This window comes from Oncorhynchus masou, chromosome 24 (genome assembly GCF_036934945.1).
Source record: "Oncorhynchus masou masou isolate Uvic2021 chromosome 24, UVic_Omas_1.1, whole genome shotgun sequence".
Taxonomy (NCBI): domain Eukaryota; kingdom Metazoa; phylum Chordata; class Actinopteri; order Salmoniformes; family Salmonidae; genus Oncorhynchus; species Oncorhynchus masou.
The window spans coordinates 100303042-100329356 of record NC_088235.1 but is presented as its reverse complement, the minus strand read 5'-3'; the positions used below and the strand labels follow the sequence as shown (position 1 = coordinate 100329356).

The following is a 26315-nucleotide window of genomic DNA, read 5'->3' as shown; positions in this document are numbered from 1 at the left end:
TGATTATTATATATTTATATTAATATGATTTATTAATATTATATATTCTGATTTATTTTTTATTAAATTATGTATTATTATACATTAACACTGGGAGCAAAGGAGCACAGTAAACAACGTTGAAATGGCTGTAGTAATTGAATATCCATTAAAGCTATTTTTGTTCTATAAAATGTTTGATTTGAGACTCATACTTACAGTATTAGAAGAGTATGAAGACTATGATCGAGACAATAATATTCTCTCTGCCCCCCTCCCTCCCCTTCTCCCTCCCTCCCTCCCTCTCTCTCTCTCTCTCTCTCTCTCTCTCTCTCTCTCTCTCTCTCTCATTTCTTTCTCTCCCTCTGACTGTTTCTTTCTCTCTCTCTGCCTCTTTCTTTCACTCTCTCTCCCATGCTTTATTGTTTCCCATGCTTTATTGGCATAGGAAACATGTGTTTACATTGCCAAAGCAAGTGAAATAGGCAAGAAACTTATCTATTACGTATTTCACCGAACCGATTCCACGCTGCGCTTTGGTCTGAGTATGATTACAACGACGATCGTGACAGAAGATCCCACCACAACAGGACCAAGCAGCGTGCCCAGGTGGAGAAAGTATCATGGACTTAGGAGGAGATTTTGGATGGGAAGGGATCCTAGACTTGGGAGGAAATCCTGGCAGGACAGGATCGCCCTCCTTGGCGGGACACGCAAGAAGAGAAGGGAGGACAGCGACAATGCCAGGGTTCACGGCCAGGTAGAAAGCTCAAAAGACAGCCCGCAAAAGAAAAATTGGGAGGGGGAACACGGGGTGGTCGGAGGAGCCAAGAAATGAGCCAGAGTGGAAGGAGGAGGAACTCGATAAAAGATTCCGGAGAGAGGTGGTGGCGATGAGAGTGCTGCAGCGTGGGCATGCTGAGGAGCATGACACCAGTTCATCATCTGCACCAGTTTCACGCATCTGGCCTCCAGTGCGCCTCCCTAGTCCGGTATGTCCTGTGTTTCCTCCACGCACTCGCCCTGTGGTGTGTGTCACCGTTCTGGGACAAGTTATGCCAGATCTACTCACCAGGTCTCCAGTGCGCATACACAGCCCAGTACGTCCTGTGCCAGCTCCCCGCACTCACCTTGCGAAGTGTGTCATTGTTCCGGTACAATTTGTGCCGGTTCTACGCACCAGGTCTCCAGTGCGCATACACAGCCCAGTATGTCCTGTGCCAGCTCCCTGCACGAAGTGTGCCATTGTTCCGGTACAATTTGTGCCGGTTCTACGCACCAGGTCTCCAGTGCGCATACACAGCCCAGTAAGTCCTGTGCCAGCTCCCCGCACGAAGTGTGCCATTGTTCCGGTACAATTTGTGCCGGTTCTACGCACCAGGTCTCCAGTGCGCATACACAGCCCAGTACGTCCTGTGCCAGCTCCCCGCACTCGCCATGCGAAGTGTGCCATTGTTCCGGTACAATTTGTGCCAGGTCTATGCACCAGGTCTCTAGTGCGCCTCTACAGCCCAGTATGTCCTGTGCCTCCTCCTCGCACTCTCCCTGAAGTGCGTGTCCCCAGTCCGGTACGTCCTGTGCCTGATCCTCGCACTCTCCCTAAAGTGTGCCTTTCCAGTCAGGTACGTCCTGTGCCTGCTCCTCGCACTCTCCCTGAAGTGCGTGTCAAATCAAATCAAATCAAATGTATTTATATAGCCCTTTGTACATCAGCTGATATCTCAAAGTGCTGTACAGAAACCCAGCCTAAAACCCCAAACAGCAAGCAATGCAGGCGTAGAAGCACGGTGGCTAGAAAAAACTCCCTAGAAAGGCCAAAACCTAGGAAGAAACCTAGAGAAGAACCAGGCTATGTGGGGTGGCCAGTCCTCTTCTGGCTGTGCCGGGTGGAGATTATAACAGAACATGGCCAAGATGTTCAAATGTTCATAAATGTCCAGCATGGTCCAATAATAATAAGGCAGTCATCAATGTAACAGTTGAAACGAGCAGCAGCACGGCCAGGTGGACTGGGGACAGCAAGGAGTCATCATGTCAGGTAGTCCTGGGGCATGGTCCTAGGGCTCAGGTCCTCCGAGAGAGAGAAAGAAAGAGAGAAAGAGAGAATTAGAGAGAGCACACTTAAATTCACACAGGACACCGAATAGGACAGTAGAAGTACTCCAGATATAACAAACGGACCCTAGCCCCCCGACACATAAACTACTGCAGCATAAATACTGGAGGCTGAGACAGGAGGGGTCAGGAGACACTGTGGCCCCATCCGAGGACACCCCCGGACAGGGCCAAACAGGAAGGACATAACCCCACCCACTTTGCCAAAGCACAGCCCCCACACCACTAGAGGGATATCTTCAACCACCAACTTACCATCCTGAGACAAGGCCGAGTATAGCCCACAAAAATCTCCGCCATGGCACAACCCAAGGGGGGGGGGGCAACCCAGACAGGAAGATCACATCAGTGACTCAACCCACTCAAGTGATGCACCCCTCCCTGGGACGGTATGAAAGAGCCCCAGTAAGCCAGTGACTCAGCCCCTGTAATAGGGTTAGAGGCAGAGAATCCCAGTGGAAAGAGGGGACCTGGCCATGCTTCCCAGCAAGGGCGGTTCGTTGCTCCAGAGCCTTTCCGTTCACCTTCCCACTCCTGGGCCAGACTACACTCAACACTCAATCATATGACCCACTGAAGAGATGAGTCTTCAGTAAAGACTTAAAGGTTGAGACCGAGTTTGCGTCTCTCACATGGGTAGGCAGACCATTCCATAAAAATTGAGCTCTATAGGAGAAAGCCCTGCCTCCAGCTGTTTGCTTAGAAATTCTAGGGACAATTAGGAGGCCTGCGTCTTGTGACCGTAGCGTACGTGTAGGTATGTACGGTAGGACCAAATCAGAAAGATTGGTAGGAGCAAGCCCATATAATGCTTTGTAGGTTAGCAGTAAAACCTTGAAATCAGTCCTTGCCTTGACAGGAAGCCAGTTTAGGGAGGCTAGCACTGGAGTAATATGATACATTTTTGGGGTTCTAGTCAGGATTCTAGCAGCCGTATTTAGCACTAACTGAAGTTTATTTAGTGCTTTATCCGGGTAGCCGGAAAGTAGAGCATTGCAGTAGTCTAACCTAGAAGTGACAAAAGCATGGATTAATTTTTCTGCATTGTTTTTGGACAGAAAGTTTCAGATGTTTGCAATGTTACGTAGATGGAAAAAAGCTGTCCTTGAAATGGACTTGATATGTATAGCCCACAAAGATCTCCGCCATGGCACAACCCAAGGGGGGGCGCCAACCCAGTCCAGAGCCTCCAGCGAGGGATCCTAGTCCAGAGCCTCCTGCGGGGGTTCCTAGTCCAAAGCCTCCTGTGGGGGTTCTCAGTCCAGAGCCTCCTGCGGGGGTTCCCAGTCCAGAGCCTCCTGCGAGGGTTCCTAGTCCAGAGCCTCCTGCGAAGGTTCCTAGTCCAGAGCCTCCTGCGAAGGTTCCTAGTCCAGAGGCTCCTGCGAAGGTTCACAGTCCAGAGCCTCCAGCGAGGGTTCCCGGTCCGGAGCCTCCAGCGATGAGCCACGGTGCGGTTCTTCCGGCGACGATCCACGGTCCGGTTCCTCCAGCGACGATCCACGGTCCGGAGTCCCCGGCAACGATACACGGTCCGGTTCCTCCGGTGACGATCCACGGACCGGAGTCCCCGGCGACGATCCACGGTCCAGTTCTTCCGGCGACGATCCACGTTCCGGAGTCTCCGGCGGTGATCCATGGTCCGGTTCCTCCGGCGACGACCCACGGTCCAGAGTCCCCGGCGATGATCCACGGTCAGGTTCCTCCGGTGATGATCCACTATCCACGGTCTAGAGTTGCCGTCGGTGATCCACGGTCAGGTTCCTCCGGTGACGATCCACGGTCCGGAGTCCCCAGCGATGATCCACGGTCCAGTTTCTCTGGCGACGATCCACGGTCCGGAGTCCCGGCAACGATCCACGGTCTGGTCTCTCTGGCGACGATCCACGGTCCGGTTCCTCCAGCGACGATCCACGGTCCGGAGTCCCCGGCAACGATACACGGTCCGGTTCCTCCGGTGACGATCCACGGACCGGAGTCCCCAGCGATGATCCACGGTCCGGAGCTTCCGGTGACGATCCACTGTCCGGTTCCCCCAGGACGATCCACGGTCCGGAGCTTCCGGCGCGATCCCCACACCAGAGCCGCCACCGACGCTGACGGATCCGCGAGCAGAGCGGGGTCTACGTCCCGCACCGGAGCCGCCTCCGAGGCTCGATGCCCACACGGACCCTCCCCTATAGAGTCAGGTTATGCGGCCGGAGTCCGCACCTTTGGGGGGGTACTGTCACGCCCTGACCTTAGAGAGCTTTTTATTCTCTAATTTGGGTAGGTCGGGGTGTGACTAGGGTGGGTACTCTAGTTTTTGTATTTCTATGTTGGCCTGGTATGGTTCCCAATCAGAGGCAGCTGTCTATCGTTGTCTCTGATTGGGGATCATATTTAGGCAGCCTTTTCCCAATGGGTTTTTGTGGGATCTTGTTTTTGTGTTTATGCCTGTGAGCTCTACAGAACGTCACGTATCGTTTATTCTTTATTGTTTTGTTGTTCGGTTTTCCTTAACCTCTTGAAACTCCCCATCCCGGATCCGGGATTGTGACTAAGCCTCAGGCTCATTAGCATAACGCAACGTTAACGATTTCTGAAAATCGCAAATAAAATTAAAATAATGCGTTTGCTCTCAAGCTTAGCCTTTTCTTAACAACACTGTCATCTCAGATTTTCAAAATATGCTTTTGAACCATAGAAATTGACTAATTTGTGTAAGAGTATGCAAAGCTAGCATAGCATTTTGTGTAGCATGTAGCACGCAACATTTTCACAAAAGCCAGATAACCAAATAAAATCATTTACCTTTGAAGAGCTTCTGATGTTTTCAATGAGGAGACTCCCAGCCACATACCAGATGCGCAGTGTTTCCTGAAAGCGTCTGTGTGTAGGAGAAATCGTTCCGTTTTCTACATTGCGCCTGGCTTGAAACGAACCGAAAATGCAGTCACCTACAACGTGAAACTTTTTCCGGATTAACTACATAATATCGACCGAAACATGGCAAACGTTGTTTGGAATCAATCCTCAAGGTGTTTTTTCACATATCTCTTCATTGACATGCAGTTCGTGGAAGCTTGCTTCTCTCTCTGTGCCCCATGGAAAAATACTGGCAGGTGACTTTTGCGCACCAATTTCGGCGCAGGACACCGGGCGGACACGTGGTAAATGTGGTCTCTTATGGTCAATCTTCCAACGATCTGCCTACAAATACGTCACAATGCTGCAGACACCTTGGGAAACGACAGAAAGGGCAGACTCATTCCTCTTGCGTTCACAGCCATATAAGGAGATCATGAAAGACAGAGCCTCAAAAATCCTTGTCATTTCCTGGATGCCAAGTCATCTTGGTTTTGCCTGAAGCTCACGTTAAAGGGCACGCACAGAGAAGATATTTGTATTTCTGGACACGTCAGAGTGTTTTCTTTCGAACAGTAGCAATTATATGCATAGTCGAGCATCTTTTTGTGACAAAATATCTTGTTTAAAACGGGAACGTTTTTCTTCCAAAAATGAAATAGCGCCACCATAAGTGTAAGAGGTTAAATAAAAAGATGTCGAACCGATTCCACGCTGCGCTTTGGTCTGAGTATGATTACAATGACGATCGTGACAGAAGCCTCCATTTTTGTCTTAATCTCTATGGTAAAAAAAGATAGTAATCTGTTTATTTTGGTAAGTGGTTCCTTGTATCATACAATGATGTAAAAAATTGTGTAAAAAATCTGTCCTACTTGCCCAAAGGACAAGTGGCTAAAAAAGTTGAGCCCTGACCGAGCCGACTAGGTGAAACATTTGTCAATGTGCCCTTGATTCCTTGAGCAAGGCACTTAACCATAATTGCCCCTGTAAGTAGCTCTGTATAAGAGCGTCTACCCAATGACTAAAATGTAAATGCGAAACCAATCTAATTATCAAAGTTCCACCTGTCAAAGCGCCTCTTCTGAAAAGTACTATGGTTTTAGACCTCTTTCACCTTACCCCCGGGAAGGGAAGAGTGCATGGACTAACAGTCCTGATTCACAAGGAGAGTCCCTTTTATCATATCTACAGTAGCGCAGATAGATTCAGTTCAGGCTTAATAATGTGTGGATGAGCTTGATGCTTAATAATGTCCTTAGTGTGGATGGGCTTGATGCTTAATAAAGTCCTTAGTGTGGATGAGCTTGATGTTTGATGATGTCCTTAGTGTGGATGAGCTTGATGTTTGATGATGTCCTCAGTGTGGATGAGCTTGATGTTTGATGATGTCCTTAGTGTGGATGAGATTGATGTTTGAGGATGTCCTTAGTGTGGATGAGCTTGATGTTTGATGATGTCCTTAGTGTGGATGAGCTTGATGCTTGATGATGTCCTTAGTGTGGATGAGATTTATGTTTGAGGATGTCCTTAGTGTGGATGTGCTTGATGTTTGATGATGTCCTCAGTGTGGATGTGCTTGATGTTTGATGATGTCCTCAGTGTGGATGTGCTTGATGTTTGATGATGTCCTTCGTGTGGGTGAGCTTAAAGTTTGATGATGTCCTCAGTGTGGATGAGCTTAAAGTTTGATGATGACGTTTGTGTGAATGAGTAAAACGAATGCTCACTTGTGTTTACTAAATAACATCCAGTACAGTAGAATACAGTACAGTAGAATACAGGATGGTTTTTGTTGGACCCGCTACTTTTATTGTTAGTTGATAGTGAAACATTTCCCTTGGAGTCTTTTAAACAGTCTTTTTAATATCACCTGCAAAGGGAGAATGAGATACAGAGTAATAACCAAAAACAGTAACAGCTAACCTTGGTAAACTGCTATTTCAGGTGGAATGGATGTAGGCAGTTGAAGCTTGTCATAACCGAACTTCCACTCATAGTGTTCTCCTGTCCATCACTGGGCTACACTGTGCATCGTGTTGACAGCAACCGTGGGAGGCAGAGGTGCCCACAATATATACAGTATGTTACTTAATGCACGCACGACACAAGATACCCTAGTAGAGTTAGAGTACCTCTAAATGGCAATTAAATAGCCATAAAACTGGGATGATACTGTTATAAGAGAATCGTTTTACAGCTAGGTTACTTGCCCTCTCGCTCTCGCTTTCTCTCTCTCTCTCTCTCTCTCCTTGCTCCTCTCTCTCTCACTCGTTCTCTGTCTCGCTCTCTCTCTCGCTCTCTCTCACGCATTCTCTCTCTCGTGCGCTCTCCTTCTCCCTCTCTCTCATGCTCTCTCTCTCTCTCTCTCTCTTTCTCGCTCTTGTCACCCTCTTTCTTTTGTATATTCAGGTAGGTTGTAATGTCAACATTTCATTAAACACACCCACACAAGCTTGATCTTTCCCTGCCACAGAACACCCTGCTGGGAGAATGTTACTAAACATAATGAGCCCCTGGCCATCTCACAGGAGAACAAACAGGGAATAAAAAGCTTTAGTATACTGAACAAAATTATAAATGCAACATGCAACAGTTCATGTAAGGAAATCAGTCAAAGGAAATAAATTCATTAGGCCCTAATCTATGGATTTCAGATTTGCCTCATATAGTGCTACACATCTCCTTCACATAGAGTTGATCAGGCTGTTGATTGTGGCCTGTGGAATGTTGTCCCACTCCTCTTCAATGGCTGTGGTTGCTGGATATAGGCAGGAACTGGAACACGCTGTCGTACACGTCGATCCAGAGCATCCCAAACGTGCTCAATGGATGACATGTCTGGTGAGTTTGCAGGCCATGGAAAAACTGGGACATTTTCAGCTTCCATTTTCTGCCATCTGCTCGGTACAGTTGAAACTGGGATTCATCCGTGAAGAGCACACTTCTCCAGCATGCCAGTGGCTATCGAAGGTGAGCATTTGCACACTGAAGTTGGCTACAACACCAAACTGCTGTCAGGTCAAGACCCTGGTGAGGACGCATGCAGATTAGCTTCCCTGAGATGGTTTCTGACAGTTTGTGCAGAAATTATTTGGTTGTGAAAACCCACAGTTTCATCAGCTGCCCGGGTGGCTGGTCTGAGATGATCCCGCAGGTGAAGAAGCCGGATGTGGAGGTCCAAGGCTGGCGTGGTTACATGTGGTTCTGCGGTTGTGAGGCTGGTTGGAGGTACTGCCAAATTCTCTAAAATGACGTTGGTGGAAACATTTATATTAAATTATTTGGCAACAGCTCTGGTGAACATTCCAGCAGTCAGCATACCAATTCCACATTGTGTTGTGTGATAAAACTGCACATTTTAGAGTGGCCTTTTATTGTCCCCAGCACAAGGTGCACCTGTGTAATGGTCATGCTGTTTAATCTGTTTCTTGATATGCCACACCTGTCAAGTCGATGGATTATCTTGGCAAATGATAAATGCTCACTAACAGGGTGGTAAACAAATTTGTTCACAAAATTTGAGAGAAATTAGGTTTTTGTGCGTATAGTACATTTCTGGGATCTTTTATTTCAGCTCGTGAAACATGACACCCCTTAACATGTTGGGTTTATATTTATGTTCAGTGTCGTTTCACTGAGACACACATCTCTCCATTTGATCAAGCACTGCATGCCTGTAATCATTTGATCAAAATGACTGTTTCCATTTGATCAACCACACCCAAACACCCACACACCACGCACGCACGCACGCACGCATACACACACACACACACACACACACACACACACACACACACACACACTAACACACACACACACCTCCTGCAACAAGCTCTCACAGTCTCACTGCTAAATCCAACGTTTGTCCATAAACATCACATTTCTAAGTTTAGTTAATCATGGACACTCTTACTGACAGTTGTGGCTGCTTTGTGTGATGTATTGTTGTCTCTACCTTCTTGCCCTTTGTGTCTGTGCAAAATAATGTTTGTACCATGTTTTGTGCTGCTACCATGTGCTGCTGCCATGTTGTGTTGCTACCATGCTGTGTTGTCATGTGTTGCTGCCATGCTATGTTGTTGTTTTAGGTCTCTCTTCATGTAGGGTTGTGTTGTCTCTCTTGTAGTGATGTGTGTTTTGTCACCTATTTTTATTTTATTTATTTGTATGTGTAATGACAGCCCCCTTCCTGGCAGGAGGCCTTTTGCCTTTTGGTAGGCCGTCATTGTAAATAAGATTTTTTTCTTAACTGACTTGCCTAGTTGAATAAAGGTTAAATAAAAATAAAATATAACAATTGATTTGCTTAATTAACTCAGGAACCACATTTGTGTGGAGGCACCTGCTTTCAATATACTTTGGATCCCTCATTTATTCAAGTATTTTGGCAGTTACCTGTAGATTATTTGATTTATCACAAGACGTGACTGCAAATGATATGTTTCTCTGCACACAGGAAGCAGGTTTAACTCCAGTCTAAGCCGTGTCTAAGCCATGGGAGGGGCGATTTAATTAGGAATTTTAAGACCCCTTTAAGATTCCAAAAAATACATCAAAAATGATTGTTGGCCTTACTGCTATTAGCCCATACAAACTCATTCAATAACACATTCATTACATGGAACAACACATAGTCCCCCCAAAAAATCTAAAGGAAGTTTGTTTTGAAGTGTAGGTCCTATGTTTGAGAGATAAAAGAAAGATCAGGAAACATGTTTTTTATTTTATTTTGTACATGTATTTAACCCCTTATTTCTGGTACTAAACTATCTCCTATAGACTTCCATTCATTGTTTAAACTTGCACTGGGGAACTTTCAGATGAGTCTTGTGAGGCCTGTGGGCATCATAGAGTCAAAACATATTCGTTCCACAAATGGGTCATATTAGTGTGCAGCCCAAACTGGTCAGAGAGTTTGAGACGCATCCAATGCAAAAGAACAGATATCTGTAGGTTTGAACCTTTATAACCCCTGGGCATGTTAGCGTATGTGTCCCAAATGGCAGCCTATTCCATAGTGCACTTTCATGACAGCGTAAATGTATAGTGCATACATTTTGACCAAAGCTATGGAAAGTACCCAGTGTAGCATTATTTTGGTGGGTATTAAAATAAATAACCTTCACAAGCACGAAAGAGAATGCTACCTCTAACCTGTTCCATGTTGACATCGTACATCTCTTTATTTATCCCCATCTCCCTAGCAACACTCTCTTTCTCCTCTCTCTCTCTTTCTCTCTTTCCACACTGTGCTGCTGTTCTTCTTTACGTACATGGCAGGTTAAGGAGTAATGCACTTCACTGGGAATACAAGCACACTCTAGGCCAACACATACATATACAAGTTTCTTCTGTGTAACAGGCAAGGATGACGTGACAGTACCGTGAAAGGTGAAGCAGGTGAGGCAGATTAGGGAGTTAAAAAAATAGTGCTGATGATATTCAAATTAAGTAAGAAACCTAAAACAATTATAATCTCTTTGTATGTAGATAATGACAGTGCAAGGCCTATAATCATCCTGTCTGAGTTTGAAAGCCAAGACCCTAGACATCAGATGAGGAACTCACTGAGACAGCCAGACTGATCTGAACTATCAGCTAAAATGTACTTTTCTACGGACAGACAGGAAATTAGATATTGGGGGCTATTCATGCAATTTGTCTGCCATGTTAAGTTTAATTAAGTTTACCTCTCGATTTTGATAGACATATCAAATATATCTCCAATCCAAAGTTAAATCTAGAATTGGCTTCCTATTTCGCAACAAAGCATCCTTCACTCATGCTGCCAAACATACCCTTGTAAAACTGACCATCCTACCAATCCTCGACTTTGGCGATGTCATTTACAAAATAGCCTCCAATACCCTACTCAACAAATTGGATGCAGTCTATCACAGTGCAATCCGTTTTGTCACCAAAGCCCCATCTACTACCCACCATTTCGACCTGTACGTTCTCGTTGGCTGGCCCTCGCTTCATACTCATCGGCAAACCCACTGGCTCCATGTCATCTACAAGACCCTGCTAGGTAAAGTCCTCCTTTATCTCAGCTCGCTGGTCACCATAGCATCTCCCACCTGTAGCACACGCTCCAGCAGGTATATCTCTCTAGTCACCCCCAAAACCAATTCTTTCTTTGGCCGCCTCTCCTTCCAGTTCTCTGCTGCCAATGACTGGAACGAACTACAAAAAGCACTGAAACTGGAAACACTTATCTCCCTCACTAGCTTTAAGCACCAACTGTCAGAGCAGCTCACAGATTACTGCACCTGTACATAGCCCACCTATATTTTAGCCCAAACAACTACCTCTTTCCCTACTGTATTTAATTTATTTATTTTGCTTCTTTGCACCCCATTATTTTTATTTCTACTTTGCACATTCTTCCATTGCAAATCTACCATTCCAGTGTTTTACTTGCTATATTGTATTTACTTTGCCACCATGGCCTTTTTTGCCTTTACCTCCCTTATCTCACCTCATTTGCTCACATCGTATATAGACTTGTTTATACTGTATTATTGACTGTATGTTTGTTTTGCTCCATGTGTTGTTGTATGTGTCGAACTGCTTTGCTTTATCTTGGCCAGGTCGCAATTGTAAATGAGAACTTGTTCTCAACTTGCCTACCTGGTTAAATAAAGGTGAAATAAATAAATAAAAATAAATAGCCAAATGTCATACTTCTGCTCAGTCTGAGGGTGGAAGCGCTGTGTCCAAAGCTTCCAGAGTTCTCAAGCACTAGTTCAACAAGCACTGGAAATACAGTAGGATACATATGCTTCATGCTACATGTATGACAAATTCTAAACCATCTCCTGATTCCCTCACACATACAGTACATAACAAAATCAATGTATAGTGACAGATTGCATTATGTCAGATATACATGCATATGCACTTACTGTAAGCTTTAATTATATTATTGTAAGCATATTTTCTATTTAATGACATTAGAATTCAGTAGTCACATCAGTATTCTACAATCTCCTAAGACCTGTTCAGTATTCTACAATCTCCTAAAACCTGTTCAGTATTCTACAATCTGTAACGGCCGTCGTCGGTGGAAGAAGGTGAGGACCAAGGTGCAGCGTGGTAAGTGTTCATGATTTTTAATATAATCAAAACTGAACACTAAACAAAATAACAACTAGGAAGAACGAACAAACAAAACAGTCCTGTGTAGTGATGACACACAAAACAGAAAATAATCACCCACCAAACACTGGTGGGAAAAGGCAACCTAAGTATGATTCTCAATCAGAGACAACACATGACACCTGCCTCTGATTGAGAACCATACCAGGCCAAACGCAAAATACAACATAGAAAAACAAACATAGACTGCCCACCCCAACTCACGCCATGACCATACTAAAACAAAGACAAAACAAAGGAGCAAAACGTGACACAATCTCCCAAGACCTGTTCAGTATTCTACAATCTCCTAAGACCTGTTCAGTATTCTACAATCGCCCCAGATCTGTTCAGTATTCTTCAATTAATTATGTAACACAATTTCGAAAATGTGTCTTTACGTTTCTTCTTGTTGGCCACCAGAGAGGGTTCTATCAGGTTACAGTGCCTTGCGAAAGTATTCGGCAACCTTGAACTTTGCGACCTTTTGCCACATTTCAGGCTTCAAACATAAAGATATAAAACCGTATTTTTTTGTGAAGAATCAACAACAAGTGGGACACAATCATGAAGTGGAACGACATTTTTGGAAATTTCAAACTTTTTTAACAAATCAAAAACTGAAAAATTGGGCGTGCAAAATTATTCAGCCCCTTTACTTTCAGTGCAGCAAACTCTCTCCAGAAGTTCAGTGAGGATCTCTGAATGATCCAATGTTGACCTAAATGACTAATGATGATAAATACAATCCACCTGTGTGTAATCAAGTCTCCGTATAAATGCACCTGCACTGTGATAGTCTCAGAGGTCCGTTAAAAGCGCAGAGAGCATCATGAAGAACAAGGAACACACCAGGCAGGTCCGAGATACTGTTGTGAAGAAGTTTAAAGCCGGATTTGGATACAAAAATATTTCCCAAGCTTTAAACATCCCAAGGAGCACTGTGCAAGCGATAATATTGAAATGGAAGGAGTATCAGACCACTGCAAATCTACCAAGACCTGGCCGTCCCTCTAAACTTTCAGCTCATACAAGGAGAAGACTGATCAGAGATGCAGCCAAGAGGCCCATGATCACTCTGGATGAACTGCAGAGATCTACAGCTGAGGTGGGAGACTCTGTCCATAGGACAACAATCAGTCATATATTGCACAAATCTGGCCTTTATGGAAGAGTGGCAAGAAGAAAGCCATTTCTTAAAGATATCCATAAAAAGTGTTGTTTAAAGTTTGCCACAAGCCACCTGGGAGACACACCAAACATGTGGAAGAAGGTGCTCTGGTCAGATGAAACCAAAATTGAACTTTTTGGCAACAATGCAAAACGTTATGTGTGGCGTAAAAGCAACACAGCTCATCACCCCGAACACACCATACCCACTGTCAAACATGGTGGTGGCAGCATCATGGTTTGGGCCTGCATTTCTTCAGCAGGGACAGGGAAGATGGGTCCTGTGTGGCTCAGTCGGTAGAGCATGGCGCTTGCAACGCCAAGCGTCGTGGGTTCGTTTCCCACTGGGGCCACCCATATGCAAAAGTAGTGGCCCCAGCCGACTTGTAAGTCGCTTTGGACAAAAGCGTCTGCTAAATGGGATATATTATGGTTAAAATTGATGGGAAGATGGATGGAGCCAAATACAGGACCATTCTGGAAGAAAACCTGATGGAGTCTGCAAAAGACCTGAGACTGGGACAGAGATTTGTCTTCCAACAAGACAATGATCCAAAACATAAAGCAAAATCTACAATGGAATGGTTCAAAAATAAACATATCCAAAATAAACATAATGGCCAAGTCAAAGTCCAGACCTGAATCCAATCGAGAATCTGTGGAAAGAACTGAAAACTGCTGTTCACAAATGCTCTCCATCCAACCTCACTGAGCTCGAGCTGTTTTGCAAGGAGGAATGGGAAAAAAAATTCAGTCTCTCAATGTGCAAAACTGATAGAGAAATACCCCAAGCGACTTACAGCTGTAATCGCAGCAAAAGGTGGCGCTACAAAGTATTAACTTAAGAGGGCTGAATAATTTTGCACGCCCAATTTTTCAGTTTTTGATTTGTTAAAAAAGTTTGAAATATCCAATAAATGTCGTTCCACTTCATGATTGTGTCCCACTTGTTGTCGATTCTTCACAAAAAAATACAGTTTTATATCTTTATGTTTGAAGCCTGAAATGTGGCAAAAGGTCGCAAAGTTCAAGGGGGCCGAATACTTTCGCAAGGCACTGTATGTGGGAGTTCTTAAAACATTCAATATTTTCTCCAAATGTCATGTTCAAGAACAAATCAGGTAAATCCTACATTTTTATTAATGTTGTTAGAATTTTCAACAGCTCAGGTTCCAATTATTCCTTTTGGGAACAAAAACCACTAAATCATTTAGCAGTTGTTCGAACAACATCAAAACCTTGCCTTGGAATTTGGGTTATATTGACTTTCACAGCCCAGGTGCATCTTAACTTGCATCAAAATGTCTCACAAAGCCATCCTTCAACAATTTGCTGAATTCAATTGGGAGGTGGATTGAAACATCGTTTGCTCACAAATCGGTGTTGTATAATGACATGCATATGAAGATCTGTGTTATATAATGTCATGCATATTAATAATACTTTTATGTTTCTGCTCTGAAGTCTTCACATAAACAGAAAACAAAAAGCGAGAACCCTGCTGCCTTTTCTCTCCGTGGTAAGGAACATGTGCAGTCGACAAACAACATGGTTCTTTCTGATATTCTAGCCTACTGCACATGGGGTCTGAGGACAAGTCCTAAAAAGTTATTGGATAATATAAAAACATAGCGTAAGGTGTTTCAATGTGTTAAATTAAGTCTTTAAACTAGGGATACTACAAAGTAGGTTTAAGGATTTAGCCAGCTAACATCTTAACGTTTAATTGAAAGATAGGCTTGAAATGGTCATGGACTAATTGATTCAACAAACAAAAATAAATCTAAGTTTAACTTTTTTATTGATCCATAAAATCAAGTTATTTCTGGCTAACTCATTTATCCTGCCTTGTTGTACAGTCATGACCAAAAGATTTGAGAATGACACAAATATTAATTTTCACAAAGTCTGCTGCCTCAGTTTGTATGATGGCAATTTGCATCCAGAATGTTATGAAGAGTGATCCGATTAATTGCAAAGTCCCTCTTTGCCATGCAAATGAACTGAATCCCTCCAAAAAACATTTCCACTGCATTCCAGCCCTGCCACAAAAGGACCAGCTGACATCATGTCAGTGATTCTCTCGTTAACACAGGTGTGAGTGTTGACGAGGACAAGGCTGGAGATCACTCTGTCATGCTGATTGAATTCGAATAACAGACTGGAAGCTTCAAAATGAGGGTGGTGCTTGGAATCATTGTTCTTCCTCTGTCAACCATGGTTACCTGCAAGTAAACACATGCCGTCATCATTGCTTTGCACAAAAAGGGCTTCACAGGCAAGGATATTGCTGCCAGTAAGATTGCACCTAAATCAACCATTTATCGGATCATCAAGAACTTCAAGGAGAGCAGTTCAATTGTTGTGAAGAACGCTTCAGGGTGCCCAAAAAAGTCCAGCAAGCGCCAGGACAGTCTCCTAAAGTTGATTCAGCTGCGGGATCAGGGCACCACCAGTACAGAGCTTGCTCAGGAATGGCAGCAGGCAGGTGTGAGTGCATCTGCATGCACAGTGAGGCAAATCCTTTTGGAGGATGGCCTGGAGTCAAGAAGGGAGGCAAAGATGCTAATTCTCTCCAGGAAAAACATCAGGGACAGACTGATATTCTGCAAAAGGTACAGGAATTCGACTGCTAATGACTGGGGTAAAGTCATTTTCTCTGATGAATCCCCTTTCCGATTGTTTGGGGCATCCGGATGAAAGCTTTCCAGAGAAGACAAGGTGAGCACTACCATCAGTCCTGTGTCATGCCAACAGTAAAGCATCCTGAGACCATTCATGTGTGGGGTTGCTTCTCAGCCAAGGGAGTGGGCTCACTTACAATTCTGCCTAAGAACACAGCCATGAATAAAGAATGGTACCAACACATCCTCCGAGAGCAACTTCTTCCAACCATCCATGAACAGTTTGGTGACGAACAATGCCTTTTCCAGCATGATGGAGCACCTTGCCACAAGGCATAAGTGATAACTAAGTGGCTCAGGGAACAACACATCAATATTTTGGGTCCATGGCCAGGAAACTCCCCAGAACATAATCCCATTGAGAACTTGTGGTCAATCCTCAAGAGAAACAAAAACAAACAAAAACCCACACATTCTGACAAACTGCCATCAGTCAGGATGTGGCCCAGAAGTTAATTGACAACATATCAGGGCAGATTGCAGAGGTCTTGAAAAAGAAGGGTCAACACTGCAAATATTGACTCTTTGCATCAACATCATGTAATTGTCAATAAAAGCCGTTGACACTTATGAAATGCTTGTAATTATACTGCAGTATTCCATACTAATATCTGACAAAAATATCTAAAGACACTGAAGAGGCAAACTTTGTGGAAATTAATATTTGTGTCATTCTCAAAACTTTTGGCAACAACTGTATACCCTTAGGGGTGTGTCATGAAAGGTCCCACAGTCTGTGTCCCCGGCCCTCATTCATCTGTAAGGGCTAATTTACAGACCCTTGTGGTAAATCTGTTCCCAATAGAGACATGAGAGGGAACGGTAATTGTCAGTGGTGGAGATCCGAGGCCTATTGTACATTCACACTTTCTTGCTGTTCAATGAAACAGAGCTTTGAATGCATTGTATGTTGGTACAACATTCCAGGTTGTTATTTCATCTGAATTCAATCCAACTGACAACGCAGTGTCAGCCAAACGGGGTCCTCTCCGAAATCAACAGACCTATTCTTTTACCAAGGTAATCAACCGAAATCTTCCAAGGATAAAAACACTTTGCTGAACAGAGAAACGACACCTTGTACCATAGAAAACACATTCAGGACAGGTAATATGGGAAGGCTGCTAAAACAATTTTCCAAAATGTATTTTCATTCTCCAAAGATATGGTTTCAAATGAGTTGAAAGCAAAGCGGTGGCAGGACAAGCACACAGTCTAAGAAAAGTGTAAATGACAACAAGGTAAAGAACTAACACAAAAGCACAAAGCACAGTGTGAACCTTGAAAACATTAGAGAGTGAAAGACTTATCTACAAAGGAATGTGAGTATTCCTTACAGGCAGAGACAGTCAAAAAACAAATAAATCTATTTGAGAAAAACGTTAATGCAAAAGTCAAGTTTGACCTAAATTAACCTCCTACACATTTCCATGTACAGCTTTGTGTAGAGAAAAAACTGATGAAAGCATTCATGCCACTTTGTAAAAGTATATTTATTAATGTGCACACATGTACCATGAAAAGGCAATCCAATACAAAGAACCTGGCAACAGCACAACAATAAGCTCTGATTACTGATGAGAGTTTTTCGCAGGCAGATCAACTGCTTCCAAAAGAGGATATCAGTATGCTGAATGCAGTCGTAGAGGTGGTTTCATAAAAGTTAATAGGGGCACAGATACAGGATCTTAATTTGATCACTTAATTTGATTTAGTGTATTTGAGGTTTAAAAAGGCTTCTGAAGCTTGTAATTTCACATTTTGAAATTCCAGAATTGATTTTCCCTAAAAATGTATCAACACCTACAAAAATGCCCATTTATTATAATCCACATAATAATTCACATTTTCTATTGCTGCAGGATTATTTTCCTGATCTAGCAATCTAGCTCAAATTAAGATCTTACATCTGTAGAATACAACATTTACCGTATGTAGTGTGTGGTGCTTGGAGTGTGTGGTGCTTGGAGTGTGTGGTGCTTGGAGTGTGTGGTGCTTGGTGCGTATTTTTATGATGCTCGGGGTGTTTTTGTTGCAGACAGTGGATTTCAATCACATAGGATATTCCTGAATAGATTGTCAGATGGGTCTTGAGGTGTTGAGTTAAAGTTCCTCTTTCTTCTTGAGGATGATATTCCGTACCATTTCAGCTATTTTAGGTCGGAGTTCTTTGACAGAGACACTGGGTCCCCAGGCATCCACGACTTTCCCATCTGTATCGATGAGGTACTTCCAGAAGTTCCAGTCGGGCTCTTTTCCTGACATCTCTGTAAAGAATCAAAAGAGAAAAAAAATGTTGTGACAATTCCATAAAACATAAATACTTATTATGTGTTTTTGGGGCGGCAGGTAGCCTAGTGGTTAGAGCGTTTTACCGAGCTGACAAGGTACAAATCTGTCGTTCTGCCCCTGAAAAAGGCAGTTAACCCACTGTTCCTAGGCCGTCATTGAAAATAAGAATTTGTTCTTAACTGACTTGCCTAGTTAAATAAAGGTATAAAAAAAAATATTTAAAAAATAGCATGATAATGAAATCGGGAATTAACCATATATACAGTATTTTCATTGTGTGGTAATATATCATGAATACAAATTAGCATCTGATCAAAAGCCATGTTGCAACCCCTAGTTGTTGCGGTTTAAAAACAATGCATTGAATAAAATATTTAGACATAGTACACTTAAAGGTGAGGAGAAGATTGCAATCATCATTCCTTTCACGAGCACTCCATCAGGAAAATATGAGAGTGTGGTAAAAATGTAATTTGCCTCTTTTTCTCCTTCCCCTTGATTTTTCCTGACGTTTGAATCACCTACGCTCTGAGGGTCCGTTTGTAAAAACGTGCAGCCTGCCAGTAGCCTGCCATTTTATCTCCCGCTGGGGGACCCAACCTGCCACCCAAACCCATAATAAACCAAACACACACACACTCTCTGAGCTTGCCTAGGCTTGCTAATGAGTCCAAAGACGGTCGCTGTCTGCCCATGTCAGTCAGGGGTTATAGACTTGTTGTTCACACTTCAAGCTATTCAGGAAAAAGTTGGAAAATGCATCCCCCACCCATAGCCGTGTACAAAACATTAAGAACACTGTCTCTTTCCATGACATCCACTGACCAGGTGAATCCAGGTGAAAGCTATGATCCCTTGTTGATGTCACTAGTCAAATCCACTTCAATCAGTGTAGATGCAGGGGAGGAGACAAGACAAAATATTTAAGTGCCTTCGAACGGGGTATGGTAGTTGGTGTCAGGTGCACCGGTTTGTGTCAAGAACTGCAATGCTGCTGGGTTTTTTATGCTCAACAGTTTCGCGTGTGTATTAAGAATGTGTGTCAAGGCATTATTCCACGGGGACACAGGTGGCAAATAGAACCGTCATTGGTACAGCGCTGGTGTGCCATCCTGAACACATGCTCTATTGATTTAATGACATTAATTGTTGACCAGTTGAAAAATGATTTTATTGAAATGGATAACAATTCAAGCGAAACGCACAGCTCTGCCAGGAGCTGTTAATGATGATGGCATATTCAATGAACTGATGAAAACTAACCAAGCGCTCCAGGACAAGTTGTCTACAGAAATAAAGGAGCTTAAAATCAAGAAATTCAACCAATACAAAAAAGACAAGGCCGAGGATAAAGTCTACTTCTGGAGAAACCCTGACAGGAGGTCCTGCTCCTCCTCTCCATGGCAGACGCAGGAGGGATGACCCTTACTTCTATCCACCCCTGTCTGATCAACGCTCTACAACCAGCGCCTCATCGGCTTCCAGTGGTAGTTTTTTATTCAACGAGAGACTGTGCGGATGGAAGGGCGGAGGTGGCCGCAGGCACGCGCATCGACGAGATGCAGCACCCGACGGGGTAAGAAGAAACAACTATCAGAGGCAGAGGAGACCGTTCACACCGTCCCAGAACCCACAGGACTGAGTGACTTTAATTTATCAAGCAAGATATAGAGCCATGCCCATGTCTCTTTGCTTAATAAAGGGTTATTTTGTGCCTACAACTCAGTGCAACGATTTTGTTGTTAAGGTAGACATGTGTAAGTTTTTTAGTAACATCCGTTTAAGGGAATACTTTAGCTCCCCTAATCGTTATATTTCTACTGAACATGTAGGTTACTCACCTGCACATACTCCGACTCCTTTTAGAAGTAAGAGTTATTTTATGCCTCCAGCCAATCACAATCCCTCTATTGAGACATATTGCAGACTCGTTGAAAAAGATGTTGATAATCTCCTTAAGACCAAATAGGAGTCCAAATCTTTCCATAATTTACCCAAGGATGAAAAACAAGCTTTGCTTGATTTACAATCCGATACGTCAGTCCTTATTCGTCCTGCTGATAAGGGTGGGTCGGTTGGACTCATGGATAGGACAGTTTATGTAAATGAGTGTCATAGACAACTGCTTGACAACACCTTTAACAACAAACTCAGAAGTGACCCCACTTCCCAATTGCAGAACACTGTCTTTACTCTCCTAGATGGGTATTTAATTTCTGGTCAGATCACCAAGAAAGAACACAACTTTTTGGCTATTCAACCCCCTAAAATTGCCACTTTCTATACAGAATTACACAAGAATGTAGTTGACGCAGTAACGGCCCCTTTATCGACTTTCGTTGACTTTTTTATTAGACCACCCGCAGAACAGCTCCCCTCCTTTGTATGTAAAGGACACCAGCAGTATGATCTCTATCATTGAATCTCTTCTTCTCCCTGAGAATACCTTGTTCGTCACTTTTGATGTTGAGTCGTTATACACAAATATTCCACACGAGGGCGGTATTGAAGACATGGAACATTTTCTTCTGCAACGTGACCCTAATGAATTACCTTCCAGTGCCTGCATTATAACATTGGCTGAAATAGTACTCACACACAACTACTTCATGTTTCTAAATGATTTCTTTATTCAGACAAAGGGTACTGTGATGGGATCCCCTGTGACTCCTAACTATGGTAATTTGTACGTGGGTTACATGGAAAAACAGTCCATTTTCAACTCTCTCAAAAATGTTTTCTTGCCGAACATTACTATTTGGAAACGGTATATTGATGATGTTTTTGTTCTGTGGAGGGGTGATGCAAAACAGCTCCAGGCATTCCATGCTTTTCTTAACTCTTGTTCTGAGCACCTGAGATTTACTATGCAATCTGACACACGTCAAATCAGTTTCCTTGATCTTCTGATTTTATGTGAGGATAATGTTCTATACACTGATCTTTACAGGAAACCTACTGATCCTAACAGTTTGTTGAGGGCTGATAGTTGTCACCCACTTCCCTTGAAAAGCAGTTTGCCCTACAGCCAATTCTGTCGAATCATAAGTGTGGTGTATTGAGAAATGTATTATGTGTTAATGAGTTTAGATTTAAAATGGTTGCAAATAGCCAATGACATTTGTATGCAGAGGTTGAGTTATTTGAATTAACAAATGACAATGGGGTTTTCATTCTTGCATTGAAGTGATTGGCTTACGAGATAGAAGGGTGGTAAAGGTTCAATGATGTATAGGAGAGTTGGGCTGAAGACACATTAAATAAATCTGTTGTTTATTATAAGTACGCTTCGAAGTCTTCAGTAAAAGAACCCAGCATCTTAGGATGCAGTAAAAGAACCCAGCATCTTAGGATGCAGTAAAAGAACCCAGCATCTTAGGATGCAATAAAAATCATTTGCAAAAAAACTATCAGAATTCGACAGAAATATGGCTGAGACACAAAGAAAATTAAAGGAGAAGGGGTACAAAAATGGTCAGATTAATACTCTGCCATTGAGAAAATTCTAAACAAATCGGGACATGATCTCTTACAAGGACAGTCTCGCAAAAAGAAGCATTCTTGCGTTCTAACTACCAGCTATTCAAAGTGCTCTGAACAAATTAAGGGAATCGTTCACAAACATTGGCACATTCTAAGATCCGATGACAGTATCGTTAATGTGTTTTCAGACCCTCCCTTGGCCATATTCTCACGGGGCAGAAATCTCAGAGATCAATTGGTAAAATGTAGATCTTTCAAACACCCACAAACAGGGAAACAGATCCCAATCAAAGGTGTTATCACGTGCTCCACTAAGGCAGTTATTTATCTTATAACTTATAAGCGTGAATTAAAATTATGAATCTCGGAGCAAAAACTCTACCTACCCAGTTGCGGCCCACTTTTTGGAAGTGAACCACTAGATTTTGTACCTGCCTGGATCTATAATTTAAAGACCCTTGCTCCTTTCGGTCTCAACGTAGACTTTGACCTGAAGTCATTCTTGTGATTTTGCTATTCATTGTAAACATTTGTAGGCCTATGTAGCCAAATTCTATCTATGATCAAATGCTATCCATTCATGTTTTTTTGTATGTTATTTTTACATGAGAATTAACCAATGATATCAGGCCACACCTGGCCATAATTACAGACACCTGTGTGTGTCCTTTGACACTATATAAACTAGTGACCCGCAGTGTTTGTCATTATACCCTGATAAAGACTGCTCGTCTGAGGAAACATTGGACATTAGGTTATTAAATGATTACATCTGAGGTCCTAGAGCTCCCCTCACCACCCAAAACACATCCAGTTAGGTGGGTGCTTACATTTGTCCTATTTCACAAATGAATATCCCACTCCCCCTGAGAGTGGGGTCAGAGCCAGGAATCAGCCATTACTGACAGCGACCCTGGAGCAATTATGGTTAAGTGCCTTGCTCAAAGGCATATCGATAGATTTTCACCTAGTTGGCTGGGGAATTTCAACCAGCGACCTTTCGGTTACTGGCCCTACGCTCCTAACCACAAGGCTGCCTGCCGCCCATAGAGCGAGATGTATATGTGTGTATGCCTCTGCCCCCATCCATCCCTCATCTGTTCACTCACCCACAAGGTACTTGAAGGCATTGTTGGCCCCGGTGCCCACCACAGCAATCTTGCTGAAGAGGGGGAAGGAGACTCCGTAGACACGCCGGACAAAGGCGTCAATGTCCTTGTCGCTGCCAGGCTCCTGCTGGCCAAACTGGTTGCAGGGGAAGGCCAGGATGTTAAAGTGGGACGGCCCAAAGTCCCTCTGCAGCTGTTGAAGGTCTGTGTAGTGATCCTCAGTGAAGCCACAGTCACTGGCCACATTCACCACAAGAGACACCTGCAGGCAACCATAATACTACAAATATAAATGTACTGATGAAAACTGTTATCGATAATGTGAAAATAACCAGTAGCCTTTGCAATTGCAAAAATCGCTGAAGTTGGAGACTTTTATCTCCCTCACCAATTTCAAACATCTGCTATCTGAGCAGCTAACCGATCGCTGCAGCTGTACATAGTCTATTGGTAAATAGCCCACCCAATTTTACCTACCTCATCCCCATACTGTTTTTATTTATTTACTTTTCTGCTCTTTTGCACACCAGTATTTCTACCTGCACATGACCATCTGATCATTTATCACTCCAGTGTTAATCTGCAAAATTGTAATTATTCGCCTACCTCCTCAAGGCCTTTTGCACACAATGTATATAGACTCTTTTTTTTTACTGTGTTATTGACTTGTTAATTGTTTACTCCATGTGTAACTCTGTGTTGTTGTCTGTTCACACTGCTATGCTTTATCTTGGCCAGGTCGCAGTTGCAAATGAGAACTTGTTCTCAACTAGCCTACCTGGTTAAATAAAGGTGAAATAAAATAAAAATAAATAAAAATTGGTGCCGAATGCAATTTCCAGTGCTTGACTGAAATAGGTACCAGTACTCATTTTGGGTGTTGGTGCTTCTTATATTTAGGTGGAGGAGCTCCACAATACTTTTGAGCAAATATTCTATAAGAGGAACAGGAGCTGAACAATTAGAACATTTGAGGTGCCGGTACTCAGCTCCAGTGAGCTCCTGCCCAAGTCACGCACTGGCTATTTCAACGTGATGATGTGTTGTCTATGTGACCAGATGACACATTTGGTAAGGGCACAGGGGTTATTCCATGAAATTGTTTGCCCCTTTTATCCTTCCTGCTCTCTGTGTAGGGACGACCACAGAGCTACAAGGCTAAGAATTGAGTGGGCATGGTAGGAAAACAAGATCAAAGGTTTGGAGGTGAATGTAGGTGATGAGTCTCTGAGCAGAGTGAATAGCGGAGGTTCAGGCCAGATAGTAATGAGGGTGATAGTGAAAGAAGCTCTGGAAAATGGTCAATCGTTGCAATAATGTTTGGTCAAGTCAAATTCTTTATATCCATTCAAATATTTGAGCAATTCTGGGCTAATAGCTTGGTTTTAGTATTGAACAGATGCAGTGACTTTTTGATCAAATATAAGATATATTACATGTGATTTGCTATGACACGTTTTTTTTTTGTGCCTGCACTACAGATGGGTCCTCTAATGCAGGATTAGTAAAGGCCCAGTGCACTACTTTTATGCCCCCAAAAATTCTCCAATGAATCACTTGAACACTGGAATTATAGAATTGCACAAACACATTCCAAACATCCTTGAGGTGAATGTTTGAGCCATTACTTCCCACTGGGCGCACACTGGTTTAATCAATGCTGTTTCCATCTCATGTCATTGAAGTTATGTTGAACCAACGTGGAATAGATGTTGAAGTAATGTCTGTGGGCTGTGGGCTGTCTATGTTCTCTTATGTGAATGTGTGACTCATCGGAGATGGCAGCAAAAAAAAGTGATTTGTGACCCTGGTTTTGTGAGCCATGTTTATGACCAACTTTATATTTCTGTATTTTTCTATACATCTCCCTTCCTCTTCAAGGTCTATAATTGTATCCATCAAAATGAAAAGTTGCTATTCCATTTCCAAAGTTTGACATTTTACACTACTCCAGAACTACTTACTACGTGAGTGCATACATTTTCATACTGGTCCCCCATGGGAATCAAACCCACAACTCTGGCATTGCATGCTCTACCAAACTGAGCTACACAGGACTGTTTCATTATTTCTTTTTTAATTGAGCTTCTGTGATTTTATAAATCTCTTTTGAAAATTGTATAAAGCGCTAGAATAATACTGCACAATAATAAACTCTAAAAGGATAAATAAATAAATGCTTCGCAATAAATTCCTCATGAATGCTCCATTTAGCAGACATGCACTTTTAATTGTGCATTGTGTTTTCGTTTATTAATAGGTTACTTTGACTTCTTAGGTCAAAAAGTGTCTGCATCAGTATCCCTGGCTGTGCACCCGGGCTTTAAATAAATGGAGCTCGGAGGTCAACACTGCGAGAAAAAAGGTTTTTACCTGTAGTGCTCATATGGTATTGCTGTCCTCTAGTGTCAATACGACGGAACGACACGTGGTAAGGATAGAAAATGGGCAGATTTGGGAACGCCTCTTTCTACTGTATCACTAAATTCTGTTCAGATTATGCAGCATGCAGACGGTCTGTAAAATGTGTCCTGTGAAGTTTTAAATATGTATTAAAACGGCCCACCTTGATGTTTTAAAAATATTAAATTATCACTGACTACAGAAGGGAATATGACCTCTCTTTTATAGGGCTTATGAAATAACTGCATGCAGGTTACATTGTAGTCAGTAATACACAACCAGACATAACAGTTGGATCAAACTAAGGCGAGCTATCAATTTAGTATTCTAAGCAACGCTGGAGTCCAGCAGCAGTTGCCACGTATACAGACAGATGATAGACACAAAGAATTTGGTCTTAAACTTAGCATTTTATTCATAAGAGTAAGATGCTATTGTTATAAAACGTGCATAGATCATACATGCCTTGTGAAAGGAAAATCCGCAGCATGCATTCAACGGTAAACAAATTGCACTTTTGCATAGGCTACCGTGCAAAAGTTGGTAGGCTCGAGTTTCAAACTTACCGAACCCCTGTATTTTTCCAAAGAGACTAATCTCCCTCTGCTATTAACAACTTTGAAAGTGTACAAATCTTTCTGTTTGGCCTCATTTAGACTGAATAAGATCAATAGCAATGTGAGGACGGAAAGCATGTCTTCTTATTTATCAATGTACAACGTAAGTTATTTACTGTAGAAGCTTCTGTGCACTGAACTTCTTCTTCTTCTTCTTCAAGGTTTTATGGCAGACTACATATTTCGGTGATTGCCGCCACCTACTGTACCGGGTTTAGTGATGGGAATTCCGGTTCTTTTCAGTAAGCTCTTTTAGCTCCAAAACGGCTCTTTTAAAAAATATATGTTTTGTATTTTTTCAAGTAAAACAGTTGCGATAATTTGATTATGATTGGTGTTAAAACGATTCTAATTAAATTATTAAATGAAATCATACTCTACATTAACCACAATGTATTTAAAAATGCATTAGTTTGTTATGAAAAATAATGCTATTAAACATTTGCATTTAAAGTATAACTTTTTAATGTATA

General features: G+C 42.7%; 1 protein-coding gene across 1 annotated transcript; it reads right to left on the bottom strand.

The window, feature by feature from the left end:
* Positions 1-17412: 17412 nt before the first annotated feature.
* On the bottom strand, positions 17413-25994 carry gpx7 (glutathione peroxidase 7). The gene is made up of 3 exons (XM_064933236.1): positions 25792-25994; positions 22823-23084; positions 17413-18205 (listed from the first exon to the last, which is right to left on the bottom strand). The coding sequence occupies exons 1-3, from the start codon at positions 25918-25920 to the stop codon at positions 18042-18044; spliced, it is 555 nt and encodes a 184-aa protein (XP_064789308.1). The 5' UTR covers positions 25921-25994; the 3' UTR covers positions 17413-18041.
* Between the last annotated feature and the right edge of the window lie 321 nt (positions 25995-26315).